The sequence below is a fragment of the Larimichthys crocea genome, chromosome III (genome assembly GCF_000972845.2).
Source record: "Larimichthys crocea isolate SSNF chromosome III, L_crocea_2.0, whole genome shotgun sequence".
NCBI lineage: Eukaryota > Metazoa > Chordata > Actinopteri > Sciaenidae > Larimichthys > Larimichthys crocea.
The window spans coordinates 6,473,561-6,498,465 of record NC_040013.1 but is presented as its reverse complement, the minus strand read 5'-3'; the positions used below and the strand labels follow the sequence as shown (position 1 = coordinate 6,498,465).

The 24,905-nt window shown below is 42.8% G+C and overlaps 1 protein-coding gene across 1 annotated transcript; it reads right to left on the bottom strand.

The window, feature by feature from the left end:
- Positions 1–225: 225 nt before the first annotated feature.
- On the bottom strand, positions 226–21,989 carry ppp1r14bb (protein phosphatase 1, regulatory (inhibitor) subunit 14Bb). Its single transcript, XM_010743275.3, has 4 exons — positions 21,321–21,989; positions 3,682–3,765; positions 3,560–3,592; positions 226–3,464 (listed from the first exon to the last, which is right to left on the bottom strand). The coding sequence occupies exons 1-4, from the start codon at positions 21,519–21,521 to the stop codon at positions 3,396–3,398; spliced, it is 387 nt and encodes a 128-aa protein (XP_010741577.1). The 5' UTR covers positions 21,522–21,989; the 3' UTR covers positions 226–3,395.
- Between the last annotated feature and the right edge of the window lie 2,916 nt (positions 21,990–24,905).

Here is a 24,905-nt window from a genome sequence, read left to right as displayed (position 1 = left end):
GGAATTCATATCGTTTGGACAATGGGCCCTTTTCATGGCAGACATTTTGGCATTTCAATGCAGGAAAACTACAGGTGGAATTATTGACATGAATAAACAATATTATGTATGCTGGGCACTGATAGAATGTCATAAATGACACCTGTGCTTGACCTGCTATAATTATCTATGCAGCTCTTCTGAAGGAGAGAAAGTGACAAAGCCAATAAACAAAGAGACAGTCTGTCCATTTTACATGTTTTTATTAAAGTTGCATAAAAGTGTAACAAAATTGGGCAAAAACAAGACCTGTTGTTGATATTGCTACATTTGTTTGTTGGTTTGATCTAATCATTGTCCAAAAAAACACTCCCACTCCTCCAATCCACATGGTTTAGCTCTTGTATTTAGCCTCGATGATAATAATCAGTATATATATTTTTTGCAATTTTCCCCAACAGTAAAAAAAAAAAACAGACTTCTCAATAACAGTCTAAGAAGGTATAATCCAAACCTGGATTCAGAAAGAAAAAAAAAATCCACTCAAATTCAGCTACTAATTGAGCTTGCCTGGTACAATCTGACCAATCCAAACGTCTCCAAAATATGCAGACCATGCAAACCACACAGAAAAGGCAAGAGCAATCGCACCGAAAAGCATCTGAATGGATTTTTGATTCAACTACAAGTTAATCCAAGGCCTGGCATCAAGAAGTGTCATGATCACAATAAAAACAGAGCAGTATTCAAATGGTAAATGTAAAGAACATTGTTTTATCTAAACAAAATCACTGTATCAAGGCCTAAGTATTAAACACTCACTTCTAAAAAAAACCCAACAGAATCTCATTTTGTTTTCCAAAAAAAAAAAAAAAAGAAAAGGAGCGACAGAAGATCTGAGATTCTCCACGTCGCAGTTCTGCTCAGTAACACGGTTTTTTTTTTAGCAGTTTGTGTTACCTTTTTAAAAATGAATGTCTCCCGTTTATTTGGTTTGTGTAACATAAATAATACCTAAGGCAACATCTGTTTTTTAAAAAGAAAAAACAAAAAGGAAAGGAAACTGAGGAAAGGAAAGAAGGGAGGGTGGACAGAAGGATGAAAACGGATGGGAGGAGGAGGAAAGAGGGGATGCCAGGGAGAAATGACAGAGCAGCAAGATGAAAATGGGCCAGAGTGTGTGTGTGTGTGTGTGTGTGTGTGTGTGTGTGTGTGTGTGCTGGCACAGAGAGAGGAGGAGACAGACAGTGGAGGTCTGCTGTCACCGCAGGTGTTAGCTGTTGGCTGCAGGAATCGCAGCAAAATGTTACCGCTTCTCTGATTGGCTGATGGGCTTCCGTCTCCGATCTGATTGGCTCAGAATGAGAAACAGATGGCTTATTCTCAGAGATGATTGGCAGCTGCAGCAGCTAAACACACAGATCTTGTGACAGCTATGGACCAGTCTATCTCCCTCTCTCTCAATCTCAGTGCTTAGTATGTGTGTGTGTGTGTGTGTGCACACATCTGTGTGAGAGGCAGCTGTGTTTGCTAATGTGTTTCCGTTTCCTCCGCCCCGAGGGTGGCCTGTGAGTGTGAGTGTGTGTGTGTGTGAGAAAGAAAGAAAAGAAAGAAGGGGGAATGCATTTTAGACAGCTTCAATGTAAAACAGTGGCCTGCCTCCCTCCATCCCTCCCATCCAGATGTCTCATTGGTGGGTTTCCTGACAGGCAGAGGACAGTTTCTACACCATCATGGACATTTTCAGAGTTTCCATGTACGTGTGATGCTCTGAACTGAGAAAAAAAAGAGACAGACAGAAGAGGGTAGAGTAAAATAAAAACAAAACAAACAAGGCAGCTTTGTTCTGGGTCCTCCTGTTGGACTGTCAGTGTGTGTGTGTGTGTGACAAAATGCATCCCGAAAGAAATCCCCCAAAACAGGAACCAGTCCTATACTAAAAATCTAAATTTGTCGTACAGAACAGCAGAATATACAGGCCAAGAAAAAAACAAAAAAAAAAACACTCCTATTATCAATGTTGCTGTACATTATGTAGCAACACACACACGTAGCATTTAGCAACACACAGACGTACATATGTATGTGCAGGCCGGACAGCAGTGGCTTCTAAAAAGAGCCTGCACCGCGCATTTGAGGCAAGAAAAAACACACGTCGCTCTTTTTGTTGTTTTTTGTTTTTTTTCTCAGTATTTTTCAAGGAGTTTCTATTCCTGCACACCCCGACCTAAGACAACCTATTTCTACTCTAGCCTCAAGGGAAGATCTTTTATTCTAAAACGAGTTGGACCGTATGACCGCCACAGCCAACCAGTGACTTCCACTATTTCCGAGGAACAAATTTTCCTCTTTGTTGGACTAAAAAGATGCACCATACACTATTCTGCGTGGTCAGAGGTTTTTTAAAATTTTTCTTCCCAGAATAACATAGTGCAGATTTTTTTCAACAGATACACACACACACACGCGCACACACACACAAAAAAAAAACGACAGTCTTTAAATGCACCACTGTAGCAAATGCCTCTGATTACGAGGAGGGGGCGGGGGTGATCTGAAAAAGACTGTACGCACCCCGCCCCCCTCCAAAATAAAGTTTAAAATTAAAAAACTAAAGTCAAGTGAATATTCCCATGCCCTCAAACTGAACTAGAAACATCAGAAGAGTCATGGTTTGATAGCTGGATCATTTACAAGTTTATACCCCATACAAATAACAAAATAAGGAATCTCATTGGTAGAGACATAAGCATTAATTCAAGCTGCTTCAAGCTGATTGGCCGTTTCCCTCCTTCCACTCTTTTCTTGGCCATCGCAGACTCCTTCTCTTGTTCTTCTTCCCACTCTCGGCCCGCTCCGCTCTCACTAATTATGGGGCTCATCTCATCTCAGCCCCTCTCCTCCTCCTCCTCCTCCTCCTCCTCAGACAGATGGAGAGAAGTGTGAGGGAGGGTGGGAGGAAGAAGAGCTGGATGAGGAAGAGAAGTGAAGCCAAACAAAAGGGTGAAGGAGGAGCAGGAGTGAAAAAGAGTGCCTGGATGAAGACCAACGAATCGCTCGTCGTTGTTGCCGTTTTGGCCCTCGTTGTTGCACATTCTTTTACTTCTCCTTCTTTGCGGATCGTTTTCAAGAAGGAAGTCCGACAAATAACAAGGCGAGGTCGCAAAAACTGAAAAACAAAAAGCGATTTAAGGGTCTGCATCCGGGCGACAAGAGAGAAAGAGGTGGGGGAAAAAAAGGGCCTAAAGACCAGAGAGGAAACGAGGTTCAGAGTAATTCACTGAAGCTCTTCAATGGAGGAAAACTGACATCAAAATAAAAGGGTTGAAAGCGCGGTAGGAAGACGAGAGGTGAGGGCTGAGGTGGAGGGAAGAGGAGGCGGAAGAGGTGGAGGAGGAGGAGGAGAAAGGACGCCATCATTTCTTCTGAGGCGTGGAGAGCTTCTGCATCCCTCGGATCTTGTCGAGCAGCTCTGAGATGAAGTCCTGCAGGAGAGACAGGAGGGACAAAAACACGTGAGGGCATGGACATGGAGCAAAGGTGGTGGAGGTAGAAGGACGGAAGGAAGAAAGAAACTTACCTCAGTAGGTTTAAAACAGTCAACCAGCAAGTCCTGCGGAACAAAAACAGACAGTCTGAATACATGCTTTGTCTTCCTTCTCGTGTCCTTGGCATGCTTTGAGACAAATCCTTGTGTCCTACCTTGACCCTGGCTGCCCGTTCAACGTCACTGGGCATGTCCAGCAGCTCATCCACGTCTATCTCCAGCTCTGGGATGGCCTCCTCCTACAACACATGCAACAAGAGAAGAGAGGGGAGCGCATTTAGACACATATTTTCTTACAAAAACAGTAAAAAAAAGTTGGTTAGTGGGTTCGAACTGCTCTGAAAACACACACACAGACAGACACGCACACACACACACACGCACACACACACACACACACACACACACACACAAGCGAATCTCTGTTCATGGACACATGGAAAGAAACCCTCATCATTCTTTCTATTCTTGCTCCCTGTGTTTATGTCATGTGGTTGTCTGCAAATAGACCAGCAGAAGCATTTCTGTCTCTCTGCGTGACGTGGTACAGTGACTGATGAGTGTCCACGTCCGAACACTAGAGGGCGATGCCCAACCATTACCCCCACATGTGGTACCAGACAGAGAAAAGAGAGGAGAGACAAAGAAAACATTTTCAAATAAGATTTTTAATGGATGGAAAACTGTTTAATACTAAATTTACTGTTTGTGTGCATACAGCAAACTTCACTTCTTCATGATGCGGCAGAGTTCACGACACAGTTTCACTTGAAAGTTTCAATTTTCAAATATTTTTATCATAATCAACTGATTTTCAGAATAAAAGAGAAAATGTCTGACAGTTTAGACTGCTCTGTGTCAAAGTAAGCATGTGACATGATTACAGGAACAGTTATTTGCCTTCTTGAATTAGAGGAAAACATTCACGCCAATCTAATTTCTGCCCGTTAAACAGGGGAGCTACTATTTTTTTTACACTTACTTGCTTGCTTTTTGGACAAACGAAACAAAATGAGACCTAACATTTCGTGTGGTAGGCAGCTTTAAGCCATTCTCCAGACTCGCTGCTAAGCTAAGCTTATCTTATTTTCCCCAAAAATGTTGAACTATTACTTGAACGGCGAGTAATATCTACAGAGTGCATTACTGAAAGCTTGCCTGTGAACTGCTGACTGTCACGCTGCTGCCTAAAGTGAAAACACAGTTATAAATCTCAAAAAGGGTGAAGTCTGCACCTTTTTTTTAAGAACTGTACAAAACACAACATCATACATTTATTATTTATCCATTCAAAACTGTCTCGTAATTCACGTTCAAAACAGAAAACTGCCATAAATACACATACTTATTGCCTCATACTGATAAGGTGACGTTAAAAGCACACTTTTATCCGACTCTCTGTGTATGACTTCATCAAACATATAAAAGTGTCTTTCTGTCTTTCGTGTTTTTCTCAGATTCATCGGCCACTCTATAAGAAGTGCTTTAATAGTCTTTCTGTTTCTCCATCTGTCTCACTCAAACACACTAGCTCAGTGTGTGCATGGCTATCAAAGCCACTGGCAACAACACACACACTCTGGTACAAACACTCGTTTCCCCCTCTTTTGCAGCTCAATTGCTACCCTATATTCATGTCATTCTCCAGGAATCTCTCCCTCGCTCTCGTCCTCCCCCTCGGTTAGAGTTGCCCACACCAGCTGTCTCTGCACCTGCCCAACTGCCCCCTACCCTATCGCACACACACACACGCAGTCGAACACACACAAAACGCACACGGAAAGACAGACAGGCGCAGCATGCTGTGTGTGCACATTTGTGTGCTACATTAACCGAAAAGTCCTCAACCTCGCACACATCCTTTCACACACACACCGCTCTCTCTCTCTCTTTCGCAAACACACACACACGGATTAAAAAAATCCAAAAATGGGAATTAATTATAAGTCTGAGCTGGATGAAGTGTGTGTGTGTGTAAAAATCCGGGTATAAGGATTTAAATCTGCGCCTGTGTGTGTGAGATAGAGACCGGAGGTGACAGACAGACTTACTGTCAGCAGAGTATGACACACACACCACACACACACACTATTATTATTGGTGTTATTGTCAAAATTTCAAAATTAAAGCCTGTAAGACGGACATAAAGGTGAACATACACTCAAACACACACACGCTTACACTGCAGAAATATGGAAGCCGTCTGTTACGTTAACACACTCTTACTCACACACACACACACACACACACACACACAGTCTGTAAAGTCTGACACAAAGACTGATCTGCACAACATGTGGGCTCCATGTGCTGCTACATGGAGTAAAGGAAGCTAAGAGAGAAAACGTGAGAAGACAAAGGAAATGAGTAGACAAAGATTTGTATTTTTTCTATGTTAAAGAGAAATGTGACCTGGAATTTACTAAAAATCAACATTTTTAATTTTGTTCCTTTTCATTTCTTATATCAGCAGCATTTTATATCACTCGAGATAAAGGTAATGCACTAATTGCCGTTGAATGAACCTGCAAACCGTTTAACTCGGCTTACCTGAGAACGATTTCAGAGCAAACTGTTAAGATCTGCGAAGGGGGAAGGGAGCGCCCAGAGGAAGGAAGGTAAGAGGTTAAGGAGCATATCGAGGAGAGGGAGCAGCTGAGCGGGAGAGAGGAGAGAGGGGGAGAGACGGGAGGGGAGGGATGTCGAAAAAAGGCCGGAAGACAGGCCTCAGAGAGGAGACACAAAGAAAAGCTGGGAATCACGAGGGAAGATTTCCCAAACAATCCTCCAGACTGACTTACTGAACTCAGTCTGGAGTCTGGAGGGGGGGGTTTTTACCCGTTGGCTGCAGATGTGATCCACACTGAAAGGTGTCTACGAGATATTGGCACACACTGCGGGACTGTAAACAAAGCAGAACAGCAGTGTGGAACAATCCAGAGAGGGCTTGGAGGTAGAGAAAGACAATTCTGCTTCATCCTGAACCAGGAATCTTTTTTTTTTTCTTAGTAGGTCCAAAGAAGTCCGACAGTCTGCAGTTCACCGTGATGGATGTGAAAGTAATAGATAAAGCCGGGGAGGGACATAAAGTGTGAAATGTTGATCTGGAGGAGATCAAAACCTGTCGACAGGCCGAAAACAGACCACTGGAAATGTCATTGCTCCTGTGTGATCTGAGCTTGGACACAATTACTAATCCATTAAATATGTCACAGAGTTTAGACAAGCACGAGTCCATGCAGAGTTTAAAACTAACCAGTCATGACAGCGCGGATGCTTTTTATGCTCTTTATCCATTATACTATTTGGATAATCAGCTAGTTTCTCACCCGTCTGTAGGTTACGATGCACACTAATTGTTTTCAGCATCACCTGAGGAACAAACCCGTACTGTAACCCGGCTCGTAGACGATTTAACGCGGCCTTTAAATTTAATCATGCTCTTCCTGACAAGCTTGCAAATATGATTCACACACCAACGCGATCGGGCTTAGCAGCAGACAGACAGAGACAGCGCCTGTCTGGAGGCTGCCTGCAGAACAGAGCAGAATGAGATGTGACAGTACGAGAGCGGTTTTGTGTGTGTGTGTGTGTGTGTGTGTGTGTGTGTGTGTGTGTGTAGGTCATAGTATGATTCCTCTCACTCAGAGGGCTGTAGCGGCTCCAGGATTGGATCAAATGCCAGATAGAGATGCATCACCGGAAGAACATAGGCTACAAACACACACACACAGACATACACACACAGACACACACACACGTAAGTAGGTCAGTGCCCTTGTACTGCGATAAAAAGAGCTATCATGGCCACTGTAAACATCTCTGAAAAGGGAAGTGATGAGAAAGAGCGATGAAGCAAAGTCAGGGTTTCTCCAGGGACCGCTTCTTCAGAGACGAGACTAAATCATTTCAGGGCCACTTCCTTTCTCTGCGACTGACCTCAGATCTGATTCAAACTACCCAACAGTGTGATTTACATGTGGCTATAAACAGCTGGGACGCACATAATGCGGCTACAGGCTGCACACGGTGAAAGATGAACAACGCAGGAACAAAAAAACTCACAAAAAAAGAGAGCCACCTATCACACACTGATAAATATGAGCGCATATGGACACCTGGATGATGAACACAGGTCCATAGAGTGTAATAAGTTGGACACAAGCCAGCGTATTATCAGTGAGGGAAGCTGTATGTGTAAATGGGTCACAGAGGCCACCTGAAGGGATTACACAGCGTGTCCTCCACTGATAACACACCATATAACGGATTCCTGTGATAGCATCTACGCAAACCTGTGACAGACGGACAGAGAGCGCGGAGAAGAAAGTCAGTAAAGTGTAAAAGAAACGCTGGATGAAGAGTGATAAATGGCCACTTTTGCTTTTTCCTGCTGCCTCAGCTCAACAACGCAGGATAAAAATAGTCAGACTTCAGGATGGCCCATCGCCCGTTTATGCTACAAAGACAAAAACACAATGTTTTGGCTGCAGGGGGGGAAAGAAAGGGGGAGAGAGGGAAGTGATGGCTGGAGCAGGCAGGAAGAAGAAGTAGGAAAAGTAGGCCGCGTGGCGGTAAACAATGTCGTCTGTTCTTTTTTTAATTTAACGTTGACATGTGATCTGCATGTTACACAGAACACATTTCACACTGAGCCTTTATTCTGTTCAGCTCTCGTTATTGGGGGGGGGTGGGGGGTCCAAGCAGGCAAGTGTTTTTACTGAGTGTTTATGTGTGTGTGTGTTTGCATTACAGAGTGGATGAGTAAGTGCATTAAAACTACCAGAGGCCGGCTGACTTGGCACGACAACACAAGGACAGAATGTGTGTAAGGACTGACAATGAGTTCAACACACACACACACACACACACGTACACACACACACGTAAACCCACACACACACACACACACTGCGAGGCATAGCTGAGATTGTTTGACTGTCAGTGATGTGGAACTGTAAAATACTTTATGCTCTCTTAGCCGTGAGAACTCAAACAGACACTAACACCAGAGTCTTAGCAGCAGCAAAGAGTCAAAGATCTGAAAAACAAGAGACTGGCGCAATTTTCTGCATATTTGCACTAAAAAAAAAAAAAAAGACGTCTGGATTGTGCTTTAATCATCTTTGTCTAATGGTGCAAATCAAAAAAGGCCAGAGCTATAAATCATTCAGTGCTTTGTCAAGCCTTGATGCTGAGCTGCTGTAATTAGTTGCGATTGTGAAAAAAGGATTATTGGTGCATCACGGAGACAGGGAGTCATCCAATGAGGTGAGCCGAAGGGAGAGGGTGAGACTAATAAGGGAAGCGATGGAAAAAGATGCATGACTAAAGGCTCAAAGAGCAGAACACTCTGATAAAGAAAAGAAGTGTGAGAGCTGGCAGTCAGCTTTCTCAACAATCATTGCTCAAGTTAGGGTCGGGTTAAGGCCCAAACATGCTCCTGCAAAGATTTACGTAATAATATCCAACTGAAGGATGGTTTCAAGGCAACCACAACTCACAGATGAGCCGATAAGCGCGCCGTTAAATTCACAAATCGTATGCATGTGCAGGCCTGTTTATTAAATAAAGACTGATTGATTGAGGCAGAGAGGACATGCAAAAGAGCTGGAGATGAGCCAACGCCCAACATGGGACTTTTTTTGTGATTGACTTTTTTTGTAATTGTTAGACTTCCTTCCCAGAGCTTCTAGTTTCCTAGAAAATGATGAATTGCTAAAATCCACCATTACGTCAGGCGGAGGAGCTCCGAGTTATGATGTGCGGGAACTTCCTGTCCATGTTCCATGATCACGGAGATGCCAGTATGGAAACACAGACATAACAAAAAAAAAGTTACCAGACGTCTTGTCTGCTCAAAATAACAAAACACATTTTCAAGTTGAACGCTAAACCGTGCAGGATGGAAGTAGTGGAAAAGTACTGGTCTCAAACCTGCTTCCTGTCATGCCCCCCGCCCCTCCCTCTGTCCCTTTATCTTTAGGTCTCCTTTGATGCCCTTCCTCTCTGGTTGGCATTACGGCTCTGTGCTGCTCTCGTATAAATCACCCTCAGCTCGGCTGTAATAGGGCAGTTCATTGAGTTTAGGCCACCTTGCTGCGGGCATGATACCACTTATGAGGGAATACGAGAGAGAGAGAGAGGGAGAGAAGAGAGGGGTCAACGAGGGTGTTAGGGATTAGGGATGCTCTGTGTCCGTCATCGCCTGCTGCTTTCCATCTTCTCTCTATCTCCCCGCGTCGCACACGAGCGCTTATCTGGAATCTGCAGCGCTTTCAATAACAGGCATTGTTCGCTTCCCTCTTCTTCCTTCTTCTTCTTCCTCCAACAAAGAGCGTGACCCCCCCCCCCGCCAAAAAAACACAGCTTTCTTATTCTTATCTTAAGCACGGAAGGGGTTAAAAACACCAGAGCACCCCGCGACTTCCTGTCTGAGCACGTGACCTTGAGAGATATTAGAGGGGGGCGGGGGGGTGAACGATGTCTGTGGGAAGTGGTGTGTGTGTGTGTGTTTACAGAAGCTTTAAGAGGACAGAGTTGACAGGTGTGTGTGTGTTTACAGAAGCTTTAAGAGGACAGAGTTGACAGTGACATAAGCAACACTGGTGTGTGTGTGTGTGTGTGTGTGTGTGTGTGTGTGTGTGTGTGTGTGTGTGTGTCTGTAATAAATACATGGCTTCACACATACACAGACGACCATAAACCACAAGAATCCATAATCAATACAGTACAATGCACTTCAATCCAGTGTGCAGTGTGGATGCAGCAGCAGTGTGTGCACATTTTGTTTGTGTGTGTGTGTGTGCGATCTTCATCTCTATTGCACTTCTAATCAGTCAGACGTACTTCCTCTCAGGAAGAATATGATGTCCTGTTTTTAATCATATGAAAAACAGAGAGAGAGAGAGCTGCAGGCCGAACGGTTGAACTCTCATAACCGACCTCTTTACGGTGCACTCAGGCAGTGTTTCACCTCGACCTGCAGCCAGGCATGCAGTCAGGATTTACTAACATTATCTGTGTTCTTTCTTCCCACTGAAAATGTTACAACTTCCTATGCCACCTCTGTGGACGCAGCGTACCTCCTGAACGCCGTTCTATTTAAAACCCTCTCTCTTAAATGTGCCCTCCTCTGCACATTTAGCACATCCTACCAGATCCCCCGTACACTTTGACTCCGCGACCTTCCTGCTATCTCACTCCAGAGATATAGAAATAAACGGCTCTGTCAAGCGAAGTAACAAGAAGCAGAGCCTCCAGAGTGTGCTGGTAGTAGCGATGTAGGCATGCTATTGTGCCGTGTGGGTTGTTTCAGACTTGTTCTGGCCAAACCAGACAGGCTCCAAGTACACAGAACATATCTTCATACGATGCCAGGAAACATTCATCACTATAATTAGGATGCAGGCACAGTAGTTTTCTTACACTGTAATTAGGTAACAATAGCATATAACATATTATATATATAGCATTAGTGCACAGAGAGTCAAGCGATATCTGGGAATGGTTAGCTGAACCTGGATCTGCTGATGGATATATGTTGGCTTGGTTTCACCCACAGCGCACACACACATATATATTTCTAAAAAATCTATTTGGAGAGTTAAAATGTATAATGTCACCCCATCCAACCTTGACCCCAACACCACCACCACCCCCACCCACCCCAAAAAAACGGCCCAAAGTCACAGCGGCTCGCAGTACGGTCGAATGATTCCCACATCAGCTTGTTTGGCCTGATTGAACGGTTCAGTGGTTTCTGTGTGTTGACTGGAAGTGTCTGAGCTGCAGCCTCTCTTGGGGGTGAAAAACGCTCCGCCGGTCCCTCAGGGTCACAACCAGCCTGTGCATGACTTGTACTGGCAACCACACGGCTGCTGCCACGGCTGGAGCTCCGCCGCCCTATCCACACTCACAAACTACTACACGAGGGCACAGTTTGTCATCAGTGCTGTCCGGTTGTGTTGTGTTTTCAGCAGTGAAGTCTAAGATGTGCAGAATATTTCCTATTTACTTCAATATCTCACTGTTTAAGGCAGTGTAACAGTGATTTAGGCTATGGAAAGCGTGTTCTCATTTATTCTAAACAGCACATTTAAAGTGGTTTCACTTTTCCAGCCACGGTCATGTGCTTAGAACTAGAAAGCCTAACATAAACTGAAATATCATCTTCAAAACTCAAAAAGAACCATTGGTATGGTCGATGAGTGATCCAAAGGGAAGTGCAGAAGCACCAGCGGAACAAGTGGTTAGCAGCAAAGACTGATAGAAACCTTGTAAGCCTTGTAATGTTAAAAAAATAAAATAAAATACAGTAAATATAACACACAGAGTATGTCAGATAGATCTCTGGCCGCTAGCTTTTAACCTTTGGTTTCAATTTCTATGCAGCTTTTAACGATTTGCATAAAAATACTCGGACACACACTCGCACACTTGAAGAAAATCCATCTTTCTCTTCAGCCCACTCTAATTACAAAATCTCCCAGGCATCCATCTGAAATATGTGAACCCAGACTGTATCTCAAGTGCCCACTTTCGCCCTCCACCTCCACTCTCCATCTCATCTGGACTCTGTCATTTCTGCAGCCCGAGAACAGAGGGCAGATTTGAGAAGGCGCTGCACAAATTCATACGCGCAGGATGATATCGACGTTTGTGTGTGTGCGTGTGCAGCATAGGACAAAGTAGCCTGAGGTGTTGCAACAAATTGATTTTTCTATTTTCTTTCGTCAATTTCTAATTACCAAGTAAAAATTTAAAAACATAAACAAATACAAACAGGGGAAGAGAGTGAGGAAATACACACACACACACACACACACACACACACACACACACACACACACACAATGAGCCAGAAGAGTCATTATAGTCACTACAATTAGACTGAAAGAAGAGATTACGTGCAGATTAAAATTAGAATGCACACAGGCAAGGATTACAGCAGATTATGTCACTCTGGGCGAGTGACAACACAACCAAAGGGCCTCTTTGTTCATCCACTCAATGACTTATGCATTTATTCTGGCGGTTTTAGACAGCAAGTGGAGTTTGGCAATCCTACAGAGTCATTCGGGGTCGACTTCAAAATATATTTCCACTCATTTCCACTCACAGAAACGTCCAAGTTTATGTGCGGAGCCTTTTAATTAGCCCGCCACTATCGGGATGTAATCCGGATGGATTTCAAAAAGGGATTATAGAACATTATAGGTATTTATGCAGATCAATCATCAACACAACCTCTGACTTTGCCAAAAATAGCAACACATTGAGCCATTCATAATGCTCTGGCTGAAGTCCACAGAAACAAAAAAGAAGCAGGCTGTGTGGGTCATAGTTTTTGGCGCTACAGCCTCAAAAGCTCGATGGTCGCGAGCCTTAAGGCGAGTGCGTGGGACAGACAGCAAACGTAGCATGTTTGACCTTAGAGAGTGAGCTGATGTGTACGGGTGTACATTATAAACTGCATCCTACAGTGAAGAGATCCAAGTACAGAGGTAATGTGAGAGAGAAGTTAGATTTCTGATCGGAGAAGAGTGCTTTACAATAATCAATGTGAGATGAGACAAAGACATTATCTGACCCTAAAACACTTTCACTGTAATCTAATCAGTTAAAGATTAAATGTGAAAGGGAATGAATGAAAAAAGAGAAACATGAACGCTGTCGTCACTTTTACTGGTCAGCATGTTATGTTTTTAATCTTTATTTAGCTCTTTCTGTGCGAGGGAAGTGAATCTGCTCGTCAGTGTTAACCTGTGTCAATAAAAAGACACTTGACGTCTAAAAGCTGCACAGCAGAGGTTGCAGACAGTGGTTGTGTCTGTGCCAGCACCATCACTCATTAATTCATTTGTTCGATTTCTTCTTTCAGCAGCCTGCATGAGCTTCTCTGAGGTTGGACCAGCAGCAGTGTTTTTAAGAGTTTTAATGGATTTGTATGGCTCTGAAATAAACTGTAAGTAGATTAAAGACATCGTCCACTCCCAGATCTTTGTGAACCTAAACACACTTTACACAGGCCTTAACAGTGGCTAGAAAGGAAGTTTCTCCTTCAATACTTCCACTGGAATCCTCTGTAACAGACACCACTGCTGTTACTCAACACGTGTGTTGATTTGTTCATTCAATACGTTCAATTCCAACTTTATGAGAGTGTGCGAGTGACACGGGGGAAGAATGAGAGAGACTGACTCCCATCCGGATGAGTCACTACCTTGTAATTATTTCTGTTGCCCAAATATGGTCAGATGTTCCTTCCTGATCAGAAATAAACTTCTCATATCAAAGATCACACATGGAACAGATAAGTATAAAAAGTTTAAAAGGAAGTGGTTATCTGTCATGATGAATATCAAATTACATAATTAGAATTTCATATATTATAATAATCGTCTGTCTGTCCATCCGTCCACACATCTTTTCTTCCCAGAGAAGTTTTCCCTGCAACGTGACGTGTTCCACGCTGCGATACCATCATCAAACCTTAAGTTAGGTGACGTCATGGAGGATATACGAAGCCAACATGGCACCGGTGCTCTAACCTGGCAAACTCTTTATCAGTGGCAGGCAGGTCAGGAAGTCGCTGGCAATGTGAACACTGCACCGCGGCCTGCTTCAGTATACCCATCTGACCGCATATCTATTGCCACCTGGTGAAAGCTAGAACTTAAAAGTTCCAAGTTCGACTTCATCTGTCAGCTCCTCTAAATATGCAGCATTATCAGAAAGGACATTGTGCGCAGCTCCTGTGCAGTCTGTCATTGCCGTACAAAAAGTACAATAAAGCACATTATTCACGCAATACAATCAGAGACAGAGAGTAAAGTCATACACTGACATGTGCTTCCCTGCAGCTCAACCGGTGTCTGCTTTAATGCACCTCCTGGGACTAAAATACACTCCCGAGTGGATCTGTGTTACCTCGTTCAACCTGCAGGCAGTTGGCATTGCTTACAAAGCGACTCCATAATGACTCCGTACTAAAAGATGCCAACTCCAGTCGCAACAGTTAAACGTTGGGAGGGTGGCTGTGTCGTTGTTTAAATATGGTTTCAATGCGGAGGCCAATAAACACACCAAAAACACTCATATTCAATCTCTCGTTTAAAAGCGCTACTACAGCAACAACACCCTGGAGTCACATACGGTAGTAACGCTGGCCAGTGTACCAAACTACATGCTCCTCGAGGGCACTACAGCCTTCACACAGCAGCTATCAAAAGCATATGTGCCATTTTAAAATGCAATAATTAATAATAATAATAATAAACAGTAAAAGGCAGGCTAGGGCTGAGACGAGTTTGTCTGAAACAAACTGTGATACATTACAGACCATTGAAAAATAATGAGCACGGAGGCACAGGGGTACTTTTATACCTCACAGTCATTATGTTTATGGAAGCATAAGAGTATTTACTGGATGCCTATTGATGTGTACACATAACACACAACAGGAAAATACAATGAACAATAGGCTTTCAACTTTGTAAACCTCATTATATTAAGACAAGTCCCTGCCTGTTATTAGATTTGCTGCAAACGGCAGGGGTTTCGCAATCGAACTCTAAACGTTCAACGCCGATCATCAAGCCAAAACGCTTTTGTTTCAAACTTTTACACGTGTCCTACAGCCTCACCCTGTGCGACAGAGGATGGAATGACAAGCTGATCAGGCTGAGCTAGTACTGAAACATAATCCCGAAGGGTTGGACACGGTGGAAAGGTGTCAGACAATCAGTATGTACGGGGCTGACATATGATGGAGCGCATGGTGCGAGGGTTGTGACGAACAACGCGGAGACAAAACGAATCATTAATATGCAACAAACATGGATGTGTGCGCACACACACGTACACTTTAGAAGTGTTTGAAATGTTGGCTCATTGCTCAGCGCACCTCTTAAAAAAAGCTACCCTGTGGAGCTCTCTTGCAAGTTATACCAAATATTTTTTACAAAAACACAATGTGTTCAAATATATTGGATATTTTTGGAGCCAGCATTGTTTTTACAACCATATTAACAAGCTAGCCGTCTCCTTCTTTTGTTTCTCTCTGCTTCTGCTGGCTGCAGGATCAGTCAGTCTCTGCTTATACATTACAGTGAATTGAGAAACGTGACTGTGTGTGTGTGTGGGAAAGTGGTATGTTGATACTGTCCATCTGATGTATGTGTTTGCCTCCTTTTTTTTTTTTATCACTTCCTGTAACAACATGCAACATTCCCGTGAATGACTCACATCCCTCGTTCTCTCTCTCTCTTTTTTCATCCCTGCCATGTCTTTGCTTGGCGTTCTTTACTTTCTTCCGATCTCACTGGCACGTTAACCTCACCCTTGGTCATCGTAACAATATTCTTGGCGGGCCTTCTTCCTCTCTGACTCTAGTTGATATATTCACTTGGCATCTTTAAAAAAAAACGCTCTGACGTGGTCAGTCAGTGGGTCAGACTACAGTATGTGCTGAGTCACCCCCCCCCTCCAGTCACATGGGAAAAGATCTTGTGTGTTCAACATGTAGACCCACATGTAACCTATTAACACGCTGTGTGTATGTCCGTGTGTGTGTGTGTGTGTGTGTGTGCGCGCACTGGTGTGGGGGGTGTTTACAAAGACACACTGGAGTCTTTCACTCCCGCTGTGTAACAACCAGTCTTTGTAGTCACCCTCTTATACACACTGAGTGAAACAGGGTAATACTGATTGGTATTCAGACCTTTAAGTTTAAAGGTTTAGGCAAATGTCGCAGGCTCTGTGTGTGTTTTTGTGCATGTGTGTGGCTTTTTACATTGTAGAAACCCACACACATGTTGTGTTTATATTAGTCAATTCTGTTTGTTAATGTGTCTATGCGAGGAAAAGTTGACATTTTATTCATCTATATAGCTGTCAGAAGTCACTGGATTGTTTTTTTGTTGAATGCTACTACAGTTAAAAAATGTCTCTCTACTGTTATACTACTTGCTGTGTTCACCATGAAGTGTGTACAGCTAGAAATAACAGTGGACACATGTTACAAAAACACTTTCTCCCGCTCTGACATCCCTGTCTACTCCTACTACTTTTTCCTTCTCCTCTTGCCATCCCCTCTAGATTTTTTTTTTCCCTTCTCTTCCCCCGTTTATTGCATTCCTGCTCACCAATCCTGCCTCTGTTCTCACTCGTATCCCCATCTGTGTGTGTGTGTGTGTGTGTGTGTGTGTGTGGCCACGTAGGACCCTGTAGTTTGGGGATTGGTCCGCCCACTCCCTTCACTGTTAACCATATAGCTACTGGTCAGTGTAGTATGAGTGGAAAAAAATGGCAAACTCAGCGAAAAAGAAGTCTTTACTGACAAATAAACATTTGACAGCACAGTTACCATGGTAATGATACCAAGGGTTGGAGCGAAATCCGATCAGTTTTAACTAGAAGTGGAGTCGGGAACTTGATGAGTGTAACCTTGTCTTTCCTTTTTCCCTCGAGAAAGCTCAAACTCACTTATCGCAGTATATACAAAGCCGGTAACAGAGTGGAAGCTCAACAACAACAAAGAAAGTGTGCACAGTTTATCCTTGAGGAAATACTATCATTTATAACCCCCCCATAAATCCTTCCAAAAATATTTCCTCCCGGTTCAGTGTGTTAAACTGATTAAACCCTCTCGTGTTACTTATAGTGAACCTTTTATCTCCTACCTTTAGTAAACCATTTCAAATATTTATGCAATACTTTTTTTCCATTTCACTATTTATTCCAAAGCTATTTATGCTATATATGTCTGTATGTAATGTCAGCATGCAATATTAAAACTGTGGTGGCCTCAGGGAAAGTACAAGGCCTGTATGTATGGTGTGTCACGTCATGAGCTCAGATAATCTCACACAGCTTGTAAATAGCCATAAAACCAAGCTTATCAGACTCTATAGTGAATATCCATTGTTTTAAATACTGCAGAACCTGTACATGACCTATACAGATCTGTACTCATGTGGCTGTGTCCTGGTCACTCCATGGTGACATGCTTTTCTTATTTAACCAAACAAAAGTGAAACTTTAGAGCTTTAGATTTCACTTCTTCACTTATGTTTGTTTACATTTTTTTAGTCTTTACTTTTAGTTTTACCTTTACGTCATGTGGTGTTCAGGTGCTATATCCACATACTGAGTCTGTAGTATGAGTAGAAACTGCATAAGTACTCAGTGAGGTTCAGCTAACCCTGGTTTGGGAATAACTGCATCTTAACAACGTGCAGTGTTTCTCCAACAAAGCAAATGCCACATTAACATCAGCAGCAGGTATTCAGTAAACCCCTGCTAACATAATAACTGAATGGCTCTAATTATAATCTTGCACTGAAAGAAGAATAATGAAAACATGGGCTTTCGGGGAAATGATGGAATTTTACTAAGCTGTCGCTTATTAAATGGACACAACCCTATTTTTTTCCACTGAATGGTTCACCAATATAAACATTTAACAAGCCTTGTTGCCATGGAATCATACTAAGGCTCTGCTCCTCACTATTACCCATAGCAACTCTGACTGATAGGCTGACTAAGTGGCTGGATGAATATCTAACAAGCTGGCTGGCAGAATTGACTGGCTGACTGCTTGTAGCATGTTTAAAGGGATTATATGAATGGGAAAATAGCTCACTATGAATTCCCTGTTGAACAAACTCCATACGGTTTTATTAATAGTAGAAATATGCATCCAAGAAGGGAGAGAAATGAAGGGCCATAGGAAATAATGAAGGGTGAAAGATGAAACTATGGATTGTGACATCAGTCAGACCAAAAAAAGACAGACATGGCAAGAAAAGGAGGTGAATGGAAAAAAAAAAAAAATAGGAGTGAACTCCAAGGCCACATGCTCCATGTCAGAGAACAGGGCTCTCCCAATACCCACTCTGCTCCCTGACCGAATAAAGCTGCCTCTCCAGTTACACTGTTTAGTAGCACGTGCTCCACATTTCCCCATCTAAATGAGCCCAATGTGTCTCCATCAGTGAACCGACTGTAAATTAATCTCTTTGTTGTCTAACAGCCTCTGCAGAGATGGGATCGGGACAATGAAAAGCGGGAGAGAGACCGCTGTGTATCCAAAAATTACACATCATCGCTGAGAGACGTGTGCCCAAAAATGTGAAATAAATCATTTATATCTCATTCACACGAGTATAAACTGATACACCTGTGATCTCACAACAATAAACCATCACGACAAGAGTCTCTGTGTCACTTTGACACCTATTTGTGAGGCTTTTAGGACTCTTTGTGATCCTGTCTGCTCAGTTGAAAAGCAGACTAACAATGAAGCATGAGGGCATGTAAAGTAAGATGGTGAGTGAATGAACGTACACTGAGAAAGAGAAATATTAATCAATCTGGGGTCCTGGCTGCACATACGGATTTAAAAATAAGATTGTTCTTATCCAGAACAGAGTCTGAAATGATTTATACTTTGAAACCACTTCTGGTGAATTACTAAAAGTCACATTGGAACACCCTGCAAAGATTTTCTCCTTACTCATACTTTTTTTTTTGGACTCTCCAAGGCTTTAATGCAAAGCATACTAATCCATTATTGGCAGACAATCAAAGCACATTGATTTTAAAATCCTCTCTAGGCCATTTAATCACCTCTGCTGGCATGCGAGTCTCTGTAGTATCCCCTGCTACTTTATTATTATCCACATCTCATGGGATATCCCTGTAACTGCCAAAATCTCAATGTAAGTTTACAGACACAGATGTCAGACAGAGAACACCACATGATAAGAGAGGCATCAGCTCTCAACACGACTTAAGCGTATAACGCTCGTGGTTAACCGTGCTTTGGGATAATACAGTTTGTCAGTTGGATTTTGGGCGTCCAGGTGGAGAAGCAAAGACAGCCGGACCTCCTGAAGAGGCTCTGTTGTTAACAAGCCAACTTGTCTGCCCATCCCTTTGTGTCTGGGAGAATCAGCGGAGGCTGAACATGAGCAGAAAGTTGCGAGGAGTCTGACTTTTCCTGCTCTATGCAGCAGCCTGACCTCCTCTTCCTTTTCTCGCCTACTAGGAATTCTCCAAACCTGTTAAGTCGTTGTATTCCTCACGCTAGGAATAGAATGTGGGTCAATGCCAGCTCAGTACCGTCGACATGAGCTTACCAACTACTGACGCCAGTAGCGATGCCGCAGCTGCCGCTGGGCTACATTATGACTCCGCGGCCCCCCCTCCATATGTCACCACGATCGCGGGTTTTTGATGTGTGATGGTGCGGAGGGACTCTAAAGTTAGTTGACGGTTATGCACAGTCATTACTACGGATCCCTGACAAGATTTATGACTGAACCCCTCCTCCAACCCACCTGGGCTCATCAGTATCACCTCATTTGTCTTTTGTTTGCCACCCCCCCACCACCTCCACCTCCACCGCCTACCTTTTGCTCTAGTTAGGAGCAATTAAAAAAGACATGCAACAAGGCTCCCAGCTTGGAAAAAAATAACCCCTGTTCTTCTGTTAAAGGCTCACTGTGTAAGATTTAAGAGGATCTACAGGCAGGAATATTATTAAAAGTGTTTAAATGAGTGTATAAGCACCTTTGTTGCCTTAAAATAAGATCTACAGCGAGAGCGGGTCCTCTTTCATGGAGTCCGCCATGTTGAGCCGGCATTCTTCTACACTAACACTGGCTCCTTTCAAGCTTTGTGTGTGAATTTCTCTGCTAGGTTGCAGCTAAATCCTACACACTGGACCTTTAACCTCTATATCAGTGGTTCTTAACCTGGGTTCGATCGAACCCTAGGGGTTCGGTGAGTCGGTCTCAGGGGTTCGGTGGAGCCTCCGCCCTGGAATTTTTTATACCATTTGTTACAAGATATCTTTGTGAGCAATCGTTTTCGAGGATGCTGGACATAAAAACTAAGAAAAGGAACAGACTTTGCTGTGAAAATGACATGAGACTGGCACTTGCCAAGGTGAAGCCACGCATATCTGAACTGGTCTCACAAAGGCGGCAGCAGAAGTCACACTGAGGTAAGTTGTTGTGAGTTCATGCACTGTGTTGGTTTTGATATTCGAACAAGGTGATGTTAATGCACGGTTCATTTTGTGCACCAGTAAAAAAATCATATTTTATTTTTTACTAAAGAAGGGTTCGGTGAATGAGCATATGAAACTGGTGGGGTTCGGTACCTCAAACAAGGTTAAGAACCACTGCTCTAAATTAAATTATTAATGTTTAAAAACAGTGTTTCTAACTTTAAATAACACTTTTGACGCCTAAAGTAGGCCATAAATGGTCATTTCCGGTCAGCAGTAGATTGGATTAAATTAATTCACAGGTGTGCTTTAAACCAGCTTCAGCCAATCAGAGCAGAGAGCAGGGGCTGCCTGTTTCAGGATAAGGGTATAAAGCTTGAGCAGCTACATTTAGCCTCTCTTTGGAGAGTGAGTGAGGGGCTGAGGGCTGCTCACCTCTCTGCTGTACACGTCTTTGTTTTTGGTCGTGGCCCCCCCCCCACACACACACACACTCCCTGCTCATTTGCCGTCTTCATTACCTCATCTACTTACACATGGCCCAGATACTATAAGCGACAGAACAAGCGAGGCTAGGCCAAAAGCAGCGACAAAAGGGGCCCGGTAATGTTTCTTTATCAACAGTTTGCTCCAGGAGCAGACAGACAGACAGACGAGCTCCGGAGCCGATAAACTGACTTAATAGTCTGTACCGGAGAGCCCAATTACTTAGCAGAGCCGCCTGATCGATCGGTTCGATCGGTTTGGAGGCCGGTTTATTGTTGGTGTCTTTACCTCACAGTCGTAGAGGTCCGTTAGCTGGTCGATAATCCACTCCTCCAGGTTCAGTCTCTTCCTCAGCTCCTTGCGGTCGTATTTGACGGTGACTCGTCCCTGCTTGCGAACGGGTGTCTCCGGTTCCTCCGTGGTGCCGGCCGGCGTCTGGAAATATACCCGGGGTTGAGGGCTCGTCTCCGGGCTTGTTACAGCAGCCATGGTCGCTCGGGGTTTGGGTGAGAAAGGAAAAATATTTCCCCCCCTCTCCGGAAGGTGTAGAAGTGTGGTAAGGAGGCGAAGCGGTGTGTGTGCGTCCGCACTGTAAAAATCCCGGCTGATGAATGTGTGACTTGAAATCCCCCGAAGAAACAACGTTTTGTGGACCTGATGCTTTTGTTGTCCAAAAAAAAAAAAACGCTCAAAGGGACATTGGCAGTGTCTCGACGGCTTCTACAAAACAAACGGGAGCGACGCGTACGGTGAAACGTAAAGAGTAAACCGGCTTATTGGGCTATTTACAGCATGCAAACTCTGCGTGTATAAAAAAAAAAAGACAAGGCAGCAGGAGCAGAGCCGGCCTCAACTCTTCATTCAGTACAAAGAGAAATCACACGTCTCTCTCTCTCTCTCTCTCTCTCTCTTTCTCTCTGCCCCCACGAGAGGTGCGTGCGCGCTCTCCGACTGGACTCGAGCGCATCCGACGTCGCGCGACTGAGGAAAAAAAAAAAAAAAGCAAAAGAAAATTTTCTCTCCCAAAAACTAAAAAAAAAAGCAAAAGAAAAATGTTATCTCAAAAACTAAAAAAAAAAAAAAACAGTTCACCCTCTCTCTCCTTTAACTTTCTCACGAGACCCCCCTTCAAGCCCATCTCACTCAGCACGAGGAGAATATGTTCTACTGCAAGATGCATCCAACATAAACACCAAAGATTATCTCTGTTTTATTACCCCGCCTTTAAAAAACAAAACAAAAGTGACATAGATAGATACTTTATTGATCCCAAAGGAGATTCAAGCATCCAGTAGCAACATGAGACATAGTAAACATCCATTAAAGTAAATAAACTTACATCAAAGTTAAACTATAACATGCATTCAAGTTAAATCTGCATTTAAATGAAGCCTGTGCAAAGATCTTTACAAAAAGTAAAAATATAAATTATTTTTTTAAAGAAATAAGAAATAGAACTACAAATAACTACTACTAAAAAAAACTATATGCAAGACAGTGAAAGTCACAGCATATAGCAGAGGTACCTATTCAACAGCCAAGCCTTTTGACCTTTTAAATGACCTATTATTAACCATTGTGTTCAACATTAGCCTGCCAGAGACCAACCGTTATACACTGAAGACTTAGTTTGCAGTGCATTGTGCAGAGTATTTACACAAATTGCCAGTTTGCTCAGGGAGCTAACTGCTTCAAACACTTTTGGTATTGGAATGCTCATTTGACTCTGAAATGTGTGAAATGCATACGTGCAACATTTCACACCTACATTTCACAGTTCCACAAAAGACGTTTTACAGTATAGAAATTATATAAACTTTCCATGTTTGTGAAATTTCTCCTCGAAGATAACACTTCAGCTTAAGCTGAAAGCTAGTTTGGTTATAAGATTTAACTTTTAGCTTCATCTCTAGGCCACAACAGAGATAAGACCACTGGAGGTGTTCCATTAACAGGAAACCAGTCACATTTTTCCACAGTCTGCCCATTGTGTTATAACAGCAGGGTACCCCACACCCCAGCCAGGCTGGTTAATAACAAGAGTTTTTAATAATAATAGGAGTGTGAAGTGAAAGGGGGGAGGTAAAGAGGGGGAGAGCGGATTCATAAGCTCTGCCTTTCTCCCTCCTTTCGAGTGTGTATGTGGGTGTTCACATCTGTCAACATGCTCATGTTGATGTGTGTGTGTGTGCACGTGTGTCGTGGCGGCCCAAGCAGCCATTTCACAGACCACCATAGCAACAAGACATAAAAAACCTGAATTATTCAGCGAGCATGTCTGAAACTTACAGTTGATTAAGCACAGACATACCGACACACACTCATACACACACAGGTGTGCTTTCATATAAAAATTTTCCGTCACACACACACACACACACAACACATGTAGTCATACAGGAACTGTTACACCGAAACACTTGGCACAGATTAATCGCATATGCAAACTAGCTGCATCAGTACACCAGCAGGGTGGACTTGTTTGACCTGTCACTGACATTTAGGTCTTTCTACTTCATGTCAGACAGACACAGACCTCTGGAGAAGGAGGACAGTATAATGTTGGCATGCAATATTGAAACTGTGGTGGCCTCAGGGAAAGTACAAGACCGGTATGTATGGTGTGATATGTGAGAAAATGTCACGTCATGAGCTCAGATAATCTCACAAAGCTTGTAAATAGTCATAAACGGAACAAAAGTGAAACTTTAGAGCTTTAGATTTCACTTCTTCAGACACCTTTTTTCTTCTCTAAAGTAGATTTTGGATGATGAAAAGCCATCTGTCGTCCTTTATTGAAGTAAAAACAACATAACAATGTAAAAATACTTAATTACAAATAAAAGTCCTGGATTTAGAATCCTTCTTAAGTAAAACCTTGAAAGTTTTATAGGCTAAATGTAAGTGCAAGTATTTTTCCTGCAGTAAAATGACCCCTGTTATTAAAATATTAATCATATTAGACATTATTAGATCATTAGATCATATGAAATAGATGTACTCTCTTTAAATTCATGTATATAAAGTTCAGTGGTCGGGCCCCTTCAAAGGGTCACGAGATAAATCTGAGGGGTCATGACTGGTGAAATGAATAATGGATGAGGATTGGACCTTCTCATATTTAGTTTTTTATGAAATGTTGGATAATTTGAAAAGTTATTTAAATGAAACCATCTGGAGGTTTAGAGGGAGGATCTGCCTTTGGTGAAGCTGCTAACAACTCATAAGTGTGGCAACTTTATTTGCACAGCAAGACAATTCAAAGTACTTTACAGAGGACGTGAAGGGCTCTAAGACTAAAAGAAGAATAAGATAATACAAAGAAATTAAAACAGCAATAGTCACTAGACATGTTTTTATGTCAAATAAATGTCAGAAGTATCTGAAAATAGTCAAATAAAGTAACTCCGTTGATCCTTAGTTACATTTCACTGCTGATCAAAAGTAAATGTAATTTAAATATCCCTGCGAGTAGTGAATAATGATTACCGATGGATAATATGTAAGAAGCACTTTAATGTTGTAGTCGGTTTAGGTGGAGCTAATTTAATATTCTGATATGCTGTTAGTCTTTAACCATGCAACATATTTTGTAAGACGATCATGTGTTTTTATGTGTGGCAACCAAAGCGGTCAAATGAATGTAGGGGAGTAAAAAGTGTAGTATGCAGACCTGTTTACCACCAAACAAGTCAAACGCTGCAAAGAAATGTACAGTAAGAACATTAGCGGAAGAAACTAATTCTGTAGTTTACCCACAGTCTCACTTCCTCCTCTGTAGTGTAACCAGTCATATCCACCACATGTAGCTCATGCATGGTTGTAAACACTGTAAACCAGGCTTTGACCTACAATTTATTTATCTATTTACAT